General features: G+C 38.6%; 1 protein-coding gene across 1 annotated transcript in view; it reads right to left on the reverse strand.

Moving 5' to 3' along the window:
• The window catches only part of ADSS1 (adenylosuccinate synthase 1), an 83,211-nt gene that overhangs the window by 29,489 nt on the left and 41,156 nt on the right, over nucleotides 1-12,566 (reverse strand). Inside the window, exons 3-5 of the mRNA XM_001366493.3 lie at nucleotides 3,850-3,912; nucleotides 1,135-1,185; nucleotides 14-80 (exon numbers count right to left, since the gene is read on the reverse strand). Coding sequence (XP_001366530.1) covers nucleotides 14-80; nucleotides 1,135-1,185; nucleotides 3,850-3,912 — 181 coding nt within the window. The remainder of the gene's footprint in view (nucleotides 1-13; nucleotides 81-1,134; nucleotides 1,186-3,849; nucleotides 3,913-12,566) is intronic.

Genomic DNA, 12,566 nt, shown 5'->3' on the forward strand with positions numbered 1-12,566 from the left:
GAGATATAATTACTTTTTCCCCTCTTGAGCCTGACGTTGCATTTCCTGGAGTCCATCAACTGCTTGGTGAAAGTCAAACACTGCCGAGTGAAAAGAGAGGGATGGGAGAATGGAGGAGGAGAGAAGCCATTAGGGGGTGGCTATCATGTACACCAGTATCAGTGTCAGCATTGGGAAAGGAATGGTGAAGTTTGGAAATGGAAGGCCCCTTGGTGGAGCAGAGGGAACATTTTTGGTTGAGGGAGGGATGTTTGTTTTTTTTTTTTAAACCCTTATCTTCCTTCTTGGAGTCAATACTGTGTATTGGCTCCAAGGCAGAAGAGTGGTAAGGGCTAGGCAATGGGGGTCAAGTGACTTGCCCAGGGTCACACAGCTAGGAAGTGGCTGAGGCCAGATTTGAACCTAGGACCTCCCGTCTCTAGGGCTAGCTCTCAATCCACTGAGCTACCCAGCTGCCCCCGAGGGAGGGATGTTTTTATTCTGCCTCCATCACTCATTTCCTGTGAGACCTAAAGCAAGCCACTTGGACTGCTCTGGGTCTCAGTTTCTTCCCCTATAAAGGGAGGATAATGATCCTTGCTCATCTGACCTCTCAAGGTATTGGGAGGGTTGTATTAAATAATATATGGAAAAGAAAAAGTAAAGCACTATATACATGTTTAAAAAGATGGGCCAGACTGAAGTCTACCCTGGAAAGAAAAGATGGTACCAAAAACCACTGCCTTTTACAGCAGAACAAGCCCATTTCTGGAACTGACACATCAGGACTTTGCCTTTGGCTAATAGACTAAGAATGATAAGGGAGTATATTCCCTCCAGGAGGAATATTATGGTCTGGGACCAGGAAAGAGGCTATTTACTCTTTTTTTTTTTTATTCATTTGACTCAGTGGAAAGAGCACCAGGTTTGGTCAATATATTGGTCTTGGCTCTTTTGCTTGTTAGCCAAAGTGACTTTGGGCAAATTAGTTCTCTGAATCTCAGTCTCCCATTTTAAAATATGAGGAAAATACTTGTACAATTTACCCTTTAGGGATATCATGAAGAAAGTATTTTATAGACCCTGAGGCCCAATAGAGATGGGAAGGAATTATTCCCATTTGACGGGGCTCTCTGGAAAAGTTGAGGTACTTACCAATGTGGGCTCTGTCTGATATGATAAGTCTTTTTTCCCAGTCTTTTAGACCTGCCAAAGACAGAACCACATAGCTCAGAGTTTGCAATACCTTAATTATTGTGAAAGAATAGAGGGAGATGGATAGATCTCCCTGTTCTTTGTGACTCTTCTGGTAGCATGTGTGCCTTTGCAAACAATGGCCTAAAACATCATTGATAAATTGTTTCCATGCTGACATATCCTGTAATTTTGTCATGCGTTTATAATGGCTTTAATAGGTCTTGACTTATCAGTGATTCTCAAACTTTTTGGACTCAGGACCTCTTTACACTTTTAAAAATTAATGAGAATTGGGGGCAGCAAGGTGGCTCAGTGGATTGAGAACCAGGCCTAGAGATGGGAGGTCCTAGGTTCAAATCTGGCCTCAGACACTTCCCAGCTGTGTGACCCTAGGCAAGTCACTTGAACCCCAATTGCCTAGCCCTTACCTCTCTTCTGCCTTGGAGCCAATACACAGTATTGACTCCAAGACGGAAGGTAAGGGTTTATAAAAAAAAAAAAAATTAAGGAGGATCCTAAAGAGTTCTTGTTTATTACCAAGTAAAACTGATAAAATTTAAAAATATATATTAATTCATTAAAAAATAACAAATCAAAATACAAATGAATATAAATATATAAATAACATTTTATTTTTAAAACTATATTTTCTAATATAACAAAAGAATGATAATTCTGAATATAACCAAAGAACTATATTTACTAATAAAATTTAATGAGAAGAGTGAATTTGTTTTACATATTTTTGAAAATCTTTTTAATGTCTGGCTTAATAGAAGATAGTTGGATTTTGATATTTGTTTCTGTATTCAATCTGTTGCAATATGCTGCTTTGGTTGAAGTATATGAAGATAATACAATCTCACACAGCTATGTAGTTGGAAAAGGGAAGATCATTTTAATAAGCAAATCTCTTAGTATTTATTATTAGTGTTATAATGAGAGTTGTTTGACGTTGCAGACCCCTTGTAACTTGGTATTCCTAGGGTCTGCAGATCACACTTTGAGAACTACTGGTCTATATTTTCTGTTCTTAGAACTGGGCTTGACTTGCTTACAAGGGTTTCATGGAATCATATACTCATAGAGTAAGAAACCTAGAAAGATAGGAAGGGGCCAGACTGTGAAGGCCTTTATATTTGACCCTGAAAATCACAGAAAGTCCCTGGTGCTTATTGAGTAGGGGAGTGGTGACTCGGTCAGATTTATATTTTAGGAAAATCACTTTGGCAGTTGAGTGGAGGATGGATTGGAGTAGGGAGAGACTTGAGTCAAGGTGACTAATTAGAAGGCCATTGCAATAGCCCAGGTGAAAAGTAATGAGAGCCTGGACCAGAATGATGTCAAGGTGAATGAAAAGAGGGGAACATACAAGAGAGTGTTGTGAAAGTAGAAATTAAAAGATTTGACAATAAATTGGATACATGGAGCAAATGAAAACGAGGAGTCGGGAATGGCACTGGGGCTATGAGTCTAGATGATTTGGTAGATGGTAGATGATATTACTTTGACAATAATAATAAATTTTGGAAGAAGGGAGGATTTGGGGAAAAAAGATAAGTTCTGTTTTGGCCGTGTTGAATTTGAGATGACTATGAAGTATCCAGTTTGAGATATCCAGAAAACAATTGATGATATGGATTTGGAGTTCAGGGAAGAGACATAAGCTAGATATAGAGATGATGAATGAACCCACGTGGGCCAATGAAATCCCAGGTGAGAGAGTATCAAGGGAGAAGAGAAGAGAGAGTTGGATAGGGCCTGGGTGGGTATGATATAGATTCAGCTCTAGTTTAGGAGTGCTCAAATAGGTGGGAAGAGAATCAGGAAAGAACATTATTATGAAAACAGGATTGAGGTTTGGCAAGGCATGATCAGTGATAGGTAAGGATTTAGAAAGTAAAAGATTTCCTCCATGAATTTTTCTAGTGTAAGTACTATGTATCTTGTTTCATAACATAATGGACAGGGAAATATATATTATATGATAACATATGCACAACCTATATCATATTATCTTTCTTCTTGGGGAGGGGGGTGAGGTGGGAAGGAGGAAGAGAACATAAATTGCAAAATGTCAGAAAATCAATGTTAAAAATGATTGATATCTGGAAAAAATTAAAATTAAAAATTAAAAAAGCTATTGTCTAAAGATATATGCTACAATTACTTGCCTAATTAATTTTTTCATCCAAGTGGAGGACCTTACATTGCTACTGTTATTATCTTTTTAGATTTGGTCCATTGTTCTAGTCTCTCAAGGTCTTTTCTGGGTATCAACTCTGTCAAAAACAATGTGGGTTTTTGTCTGCATTTTGTTTCTAAATAAAAATACTCTCAATTTATCTCATAGGTTTGGTCTACAAGTAAAAGGTGAGGTGGAAAGGTACTAATAAACAGATATTTATGTTCTACAAGACTAAAGTAAATCAGACAGTCCATGTGATTAGCTTGATTAGATTTCACCTGAGTGAAAACACACCCCTGTACTTCTGCCCAAATTAACTAGATAGCTGCATCTATTGCCAAAATTCTCAGGCATTTGAAAGGAGCCAACTCAGAATGGAGAAGAGCAGAAAAGTATGATTTATGAAACACTTTCTCTGGACCTATGCAGTAGAAAGAGTGGATATATAATTTATAGTAAAGGAGGCAAAAATTTGTTGGACTTACCTTTCTTCTCATTTTTTTCTGCTTCTTCAAATAGGCCAGGTAAGTGGATGACCACACCATTGCCTGAGAGACACACATGAGAGAGAAGTTTATCGATGAAATATGGAAACTAAGAAATAGACATTTTAAAATGGTTTATTAGGGAAGAAAGAGGAAAATTGGGGGCAAAAAAGATGCAGTTACTGGCACCTCCATGAACTCAATCTGATCTGTTTCTCTTCATATTTTCTTGGAACATATCGTCTGAATTCATCTTTGCTACCTCTGCTTTGCATCCTACTTTTTTGTTTACATGTCATATCCCTACATTGCACTGTAACGATAGTAATATAATACAACAACCCTGGAAAATAGATAATGTAAATAATAATAATAGGCATTTATATAGCACTGTAAGGTTCTTAAGGTGGTTACAATTGTTATCCCATATAACAACTCTGGGAGATAGGTGCTATTATTATCCTCATTTTACAGATGAAGAAATGATTAAGAGGTTAAATGACTTACCCAGGGTTATACAGCCAGTAAGTGTCATTTCAATTCAAGTCTTTCTGATTCTAATCCTAGCACTTTTATTTACTGTGTAACTCAGTTCCCTTATTCCCTATGTTATTTATGAGGACACTGAAGATAAGCACAAGTAAGTAAGTTTTGGAAGCAGTATTTGAACCTTTGACTCCTGACTCAAGATACAAAGCACCAACTGACCAAGGACTGATGGTGTTTTTCATCTTTGTCTCCCTCCAGGACCCAGCACAGTGTTCTCTGCATACTAAGCATTTAACAAATGTTCATGCTTCCATACCTTAAGAATCTGCGATTTTCACTAGCATGGTTACTTTGGGCATTGGCACCAGGACAACTTTCACACCTTTACATGTAGTTTTCGTGAGGACCAATGTGAGTTGAAGCTAGTCTAGGTCCATTATTAGGTCTTTACTTGAAGAATTTCTATCTTGACTTTAGAATTTTCCAAAACTTTATCAGTCAGTCAAATTTATTTGTTGCTCTTCTAACCTTAGCTTCACTGGATTTGTTTGTGCAAACACTTTTAAATTTTAAGTAACCCAGATTTCCATTTTACTTTCTCTGATTTTGTCTTGTTTCTTCATGAACAAACTAGTTATTTCCTCCTTGCTCCTCTAATTTATTTATGTTATCCTTTATGTCTAAGTCACAGGTCCACTTGGAGTTTATATGGTGTGAGATTGCTCTAGACTTAGTTTCTGCCAGACAGTTTTCCAGTTTTCTCATAAGTTTTTATCAGATAGTGATTTCTAACCCCCAAACTGAGATCTTGGGGCTTATTAAACACTAGACTCCTATGTTTATTTGCCTTTGTATGTTTCTAATCTGTTCTATTGGTCAAACTTTCTATCTCTTACCCAGTGACAAATTGTTTCTGAGGATTACTGTTTTGTAGCATAATTTAGGTCCCCTTCCTTTCTACTTTTTTTCATTACTTCCCTTTAGATTTTTGAGTTTTTGTTCCTCCAGATGAAAATATACTATTTTCACTTTATATTCTTTGGAACTCATAGCTGATCATCATATAATATTGTTGTTATTGTGTATAAACTTTTGCATTTTATGTAATCAAAATCACCAATGTTAGGGAGCAGCTAAGTGGCTCAGTGGATTGAGAGCAGGGCCTAGAGATGGGAGATTCTAGATTCATATCTGGCCTCAGACACTTCCTAGCTATGTGATCTTGGGAAGATGACAATCCCCAGTGTCTAGCCCTCACCATTCTTCTACTTTGGACCAATACACAGTATTGTAAAGTATGGTTAAGAATTTACCCCGAGGTAGCAAAGTATTGAAAAATGAGGGAATGTCCATCAATTGATGAATGGCCAAAGTTATGGTATTTGATTATAATAGAATACTATTGTGCTATAAAAAGTGACAAGAAGGATAATTACAGAAAAATCTGGAAAGATTTATATGAACTGATGCACAGTAAAGCAAATAGAAGCAAGAGGACATTATACACAGTTAACAGCAATATTATATGATGATCAGCTATGAATGACAGCTATAAAATTATCTAAGACAAGACCACAGGGCTTATGTTGAAACAGAAAAAGAATACTAAAAATTATATTGACATGCCATCTGGAATAGAATTTTTAAAAATGCCATCCACCTCCAAAGAAAGGACTGATGGAGTCTGAATGTAGATTGAAAATATACTATTTTCACTTTATATTCTTTGGAACTCAAAATTTTAGAAAAGAAATGTTAAAATTGTTTTTACATGTATTTGGGGAAAATGAAATATTACATTAAAGAAAAAAAAGAATTTACAGTGAAGAAATTTTGAGAATGCCCACATCTCCCTTTATTTGACCTTGTATCTCAGGGTATATATATGTGTGTGTATGTGTGTGAAGAGATATGAGTCTTATTTTTCACCTGTTTTGTTATAAAATTAAAAATTAAATTCCACTAATAGTAGATACTCTTCACTTAGGATATGGGGCAGCTCACAGAGACCCTGCTTTCTGTATCTCCTTAGCTTTAGAGAGAAAGATTTCTTTCTTAGCAGGAGATTCCAGGGCTCTTTCCCCTACTGTTGTCTTTTAGAAGAGTTGACTTGGTGTAGGAGAAGGAACACTGAATTAGGAGTTAGAAGACCCGAGTTCATGTTTGTTCTGCCTCCAGTTCCCTGAATAACCTCAAGTAAGTAATTTCCCCTCTCATGGCCTCTATTTCATCCTCTATAAAATGATATCGTGGAACTAAAAAAACTTTCACATCCTTTCTAGCTCTAACATTCTATTATTCTTCCAGGATTTTACAAGTCTCTGATACAGAATATCATTGGTTAGATCAGACCTGCTTCTAATGAGATGCTAAACTAGGATGTTAAAATTTCCCCAGTTGGGATGATGATGAGGTTGAAGTCAAATAATGGTGATGGGGGATTAGGTAGCACAGGGGACAGAGGAGTGATCCTGGAGTTGAGAAGACCTGAATTCAAAACCTACCTTAGACCCTTACTAGTTGTGAGACCCTGGGCAAGTCACTCTGTCTGCTTCAGTTTCCTCAACTATAAAATGGGGATAGCAATAGCACTAACCTCCCAGGATTTTTGTGAGGATCAGATGGCATAATATTTGTGTGCTTAGTATGATTCTTGGCATATAGTAGGTGATTCATAAATGCTTGTTTCTCTGCCCGAACCTAGTCATTAAGAGCAAATAACAATGGAAAGATCTGCTTTGGAAGAGAAATTACAGTATAAGTTGTGATTAGAGAGAGAGTAGGAAACTTACTGTGGTCAAAGCAGAATTCAGGTTAACTAAATCTGAATTGCTTGAGTAGACTGAAAAATTCAAAAACCTAATAAATCAATATGGAGAATAGGATTGAAAAGGATTGTAGGTCCTTTTGAAGGAGTTTGAATTTCCCAATGTGACATGATGTCTTGGCCAGAAGAGGGAAAGAGGTTAGTTTGGGAGGGTGATAGGACAGGGTACGAAGAGAAGAATCCAAGATGGATTGTCTTCAGGGGAGCATCAGTTGGATTGCAGAAAAAAGCCAAAAAATTAGTGTCAGAATCAAGTGCCCAATTGGGAAAAAGATATGTAAATGAAAAGCAAAGTAAAAATTTTTGTGGCCCAAATCAACCAAAAAGAAAAGCTGTAGGAAATCTTTATGGGGATCATTAACATTACTAGACCTGAAAGAGACCTCAGAGGTTTTAAAATTTAATTCTGCTAATCACATTTTCTCCCAAATATTACTTATTTCATATGTATCATAACTCTCCCTATTGCTTCCTTTCTGTCTCCATCTGTTCAACTTTAATCTCCTTGAATTAGAATATTAGTTTTCTAATTCCTTTATTACTTGGTGCTGAGCTGTGACCCTGGAGAAGTCACTAAACCTCTGCCTCAGTTTCAATTGTAAAGCTTGTGCCCTGTTTACAATCAGATTGTCATAAATGTGGAAGTGATAAGGATAAGGACTTGTCCACCTGGTCTACTCTCTGATGATATATTGAGGGCCACTCCTTCTCTTAGGATACAGAGAAGACTAATATCTTTCTGACATGTGTTCTCGAACATAGATTTGTCTCCAGTGGTATTAGACATGGATGAGCAATCCTGCCAGGCAGAGGAGTGACAGAGTATAAATTACATTTGTGGGAGTGACTTGGAGGCTGTGGACACATCTCAGGAACTAAAGGTCATTTAAATGCCAAATGTTCTTTGTATGTAATAACTAAAATAGAAAGCTCACTGACTTTGGAGTCAGAGAACCTGGGTTTGAGTCCTATATGCTAGGTGTGTGACCATGGGCAAGTCATTTTCCTACTTCTGGGTTTCAATTTTCTTCTTTGTAAAATGAGAGGGTTGGATTAGATGATCTCTAAAGCTCCTTTCAACTCTAATTCCTATAATCCTTTGAATATTTAAAGTCTGCCTCCTGGGATATTTGCCAGGATGAGAGACAACAGCTGCTACTGGGTCAGGACATCCTGCTTCTTGCTAGGAGAGTACACCTTGATTCTGAGGCCATTGGACTCTCAGAATCCCCCTTCAGGGTTCTAGCTCATCTGAGAAAGTGGACTAATTCAGAGAATCATTGCTTTATCATTTGAAGGAACTCAAAACTCTGGGTTTTGTTCTTAGAATGCTATCTACCCCCCATCCCCATCCCCATCAACTCGGGGATCATTTTTTTTTAAAATCAGCCCAAGATTTCCCTAGGTTTATAGGTGGCTCAGTGGATAGAGTGCTGGCTGGAGTCAAGAAGAGTCATTTTCCAGAGTTCAAATCTGACCACAGACACCTACTAGCTCTGTGATGCTGAGCAAGTTGACCACTTTTCACCCTCTCTGCCTTGGTTTCCTCATCTATAAAATGAGCTAGAGGAGGAAATGGCAAACCACTCCAGTATCTTTGCCAAGAAAATCCCAAGTGGGATCATGAAGAGTTCGACCCGACTGAACAAAACAACAAAACAATGGCTTAGGATTTTTCTGATCTGAGGGTTTATGCCAATTTTCTCTATTCTCTCAATTCATACCATTCATGCCATCTGCTAGTGTAACTGGAATTTTCATATGATGCCAGGGACCTACTTCTGGGCATCAAGAGGACTGGCACAGGTAGGGACATTTTGCATTGGTCTACTATGTGATTGGAAAGAAGCTATGTGAGCTTCTTTCCAGATGGAACTGTCTGTCTTTAAAATAACCTGATGGAAATACAGGGTGCTTCTAGTCCAAAGGCAAAGGATTCATTCACTCTCAGCAGGTAACACTGTTCAGGAATCAGGGAAGGGCCTGTGTGTCACTTCCAATAAGTGAGGTTGAGATTTTGTGGAGGGAACTCTTTGGACTTGAATTTGGTGAGACTAATGCTACATAAGGACTGAATTAAGCAGTGGATCTAATACTACTTCCCTCCCAAGACTTAATTGCTGTTGGGAAGATCTGCATCCCCAGATGTTGGAGAAAAGGTTCCTTTATTTGATCTTGTTATACCTTTGAAGTTAATGTTCCTTTGGAAGAGCTAATCTGACTACTAAGTAGTCAAATGGCATCAGGAAATTTGGATCTCTAATAATGGTAAAACATAATTAACGAGGGTGCTAGCCAGTGGTAGGGAAGAAAGACAACTCCCTCAACTCGCTAAGGGTAAATGAGGAAGTATGGAGGAAAAGTAAAATGTAACAAGTTTGGGAGTGGGGCCAGAGGAAACTCATGTCACACTGGAAAAAAGTTCTGGATTTGGACTAAGAAATTCTGGGTTTGAAGTGTAACTGTATTCTTTACTAGTTATATGACCTTGGGCAAGTAACAGTGGATGGATTCAGGGTCTATTGCACTACAGATTTTCTTTCAATTGGTATTATATTACTGATGAGTTTTTGAGTCTGGTCATTCAACTCATTCCAAATCCATCAAATCATACTATCAATACTTGCTTCTCTCTTAATCTTAATGATAAGGAGATGTCCCATCCAGGGTCTTGAATGATTTGCTCAAGTCCAAGTGACCATTATCTATGGTATTCCTTTGATTTACTTTTCTGGTTTCATAGTCCAGAAAAGTAATGTAAATAGCCCAGTATGATCTATTTTTTTATGAAATGTTTCCACTGTTATCACTCTTTCCCTTTCTGAATGGCCAACTACTAACTCTTTAAGAGTGTGGTCTAGGGAACAGTTGGGTGGCTCAGAGGATTGAGAACCAGGTCTAGAGACAGGAGGTCCTGGGTTCAAATCTGCCCTCAGAATACTTTCTAGCTGTGTTTCCCTGAGCAAGTCACTTAATCCCAATCATCTACCCCTTACTGCTCTTCTGCCTTGGAATCAATACATAGTACTGATTGTAGGATAGAAGGTAAGGGTTTAAAAATGTTTACTATATTCTAGGTACTGTCTTCTGAGCTAAATAACAAAGAAAGGGAAAAGATAGTTTCTTATCTCAAGGAACTCACAGTCTAATGGGAGAAACAACATGCAAAACAATTTATGTAGAAATATACAGAATCAATTGGAAATAATCAATAGAGAGAAAGTACTAGAAATAAGATGGATTGGGAAAGCCTGCCTGTAAACAAGATGGAATTTTAGTTGGGAATTGAAGGAAGCCAGGAGGGAGAGATAAGGAGGGAGAGTATTCCAGATATGAGGAACAGACTGAGAAAATGCTCTGGGAGGTGGAGTGTTATGTGCAAGGAACAGAAAGGAGGCTGATATTACTGGATCACATAATACATAGTGGGGAGGGGCTGAAACGTGTAAGGAGACTAGAAAATGTTTTTGGGTGGGGCAGGTAATAAAAGGCTTTGAATGCTAAAAAGGATTTTATGTTTGATACTGGAGGTGACAGGGAGCCACTAGAGTTTGTTGAGTAGTGGATGGGATGACATAGGAAGGGATTCAGGATTTAGAACTGGAAGAGTCTAAGTCTATAGAGATGATCGTTTAGACCCAAGTATCGTTGATGCTCCTTCATGGAAACATCTGGTGGTATCTGTAGTAAGCAAACATCCCATAATAACAGATCCCATGATAGGGTTCTTGAAATAGAAAAAGTAAACTGAGGGGAACTGTTTCTTCTACAATGACTACTGCCCTCTGGCTTATGATTAGAGAGAGCTGTGAATAGAACCTGAGACTACTTATTTGTAATGGAGGTAGAAATGAGAAATGCTGAGGGATGCTGATACACAGAGATGCTGATACACAGAGATGCTGGTATAGGGGAACTGCTCTGGGGTTTACTCTGGGGCTTGCCTACTAACCCCTACTGATGGCTGATGGATCAATCTCTCTTTTTAACCTCCTTTCCCCTTCCCTTCCTCTCTTCTTCAACCCTCTCCTCCCAGTTCTTCTTGAAGCCTTTGGCTTCTCCCTCCCCCTCCTCCCCCCGAGTGAACTATAAAGATATTCTTTTCTTTTCCTTTTCAAGTCAGGGGGTTTATTGGGATAACGGGATGGGAAACTGAGGTTAGAGGGATGAGGATGTCCCTAATCTAAAATGAGGGTTTGAGATAATAGTCCAGTCACAAGCTATGACTCAAAGACATTTAGGGAGATGGAGGACAACAGCTGTTCAGATCTTCTTTCTTCTTCTTCACAACATCAGCAAGGTCTCTCAGCTTAAATTCTGAAGCACCCCCCCCCAAGGTTCCTTCAGTCTGAGACAACTCCCCAAGAGAGAAAACAAAGTTCAAAGTCTCTCAGTTTCTCCTGGTCAGCTCAACTCTCAAATAGACCACCAACTCAAAAGCCAAGTTTCTCCTTCTTGTCAACTTCAACTGTCCAAAACCAGAGAACCCCAAAACCACTTCAGCCCCACCAGTGTCTTTCAGCTAAGTTCCCAACCTCCAGAGAGAGTGACTCCCAGTCAAGTCCCCTCCCCCTGGTCAGCTCAACTGCCAACTCCTGGGAACATTCCGTTTTGGAAACTCCTCTTAATTGACAGATAGGTCTCCAGGCCTGGTTCCTGCATCTTGGCTTACAAGTCCTCCCCATGCCTCTACCACAGGCTTTATTAATCTTTAGCATGCCATGACCATACAGAGTACATAGCTATCTAGGCAGGGTCAGTAGGTGATCCTGTATATGGGCTTTTTACTGTATGTCTTTCTTTTGAATACCATAACAGTTAAATTAAGATAGATCTTTAGAGGCAGCTAGGTTGCTCAGTGGATATCATTCCTTGGCGTCAAATCCCGGATCTTCCACTTAATCTCAGGTAAGTTATTGAAATATCTGAGGCTCACTTCCTCATCTATAGTATAAGGGGATTGGACTAAATCATCTCTGTGGGCTCTTCCATCTCTAAATCCTGAATCTCTTCCCTTCTCTGGTCTTCAGTTTCCTCTAATAAAATTAGGAATGTCGATGAAATCACAGGATCCTAGATTTAGAGCTGAATGGGGCTTCAAAAGTCACCTCGATTTACCCTCTCATGTTATAGAAGAGGAGATTATTGTCAGAGAGATTAAGAAACTTGCCTAACGTCACAGTTAGTTGGGATCAGAGCTAGGAGTCTCTCTCCAAATCTTGCACACTTTCCATAGCACCACACGGTCTCCAACAAAGAGATCAAAGATAGGGGAAAAGACCTAACTGTATAAAAATATTTGTAATAACTCTTTTTGTGGTGGCATAGAAACTGAAGGGGGAAGGCTGAACAAATTGTGGTATGTCATTGTAATGGAATCCTATTGTGCCATTAGAAATGA

The sequence above is a fragment of the Monodelphis domestica genome, chromosome 1 (genome assembly GCF_027887165.1).
Source record: "Monodelphis domestica isolate mMonDom1 chromosome 1, mMonDom1.pri, whole genome shotgun sequence".
Taxonomy (NCBI): Eukaryota; Metazoa; Chordata; class Mammalia; order Didelphimorphia; family Didelphidae; genus Monodelphis; species Monodelphis domestica.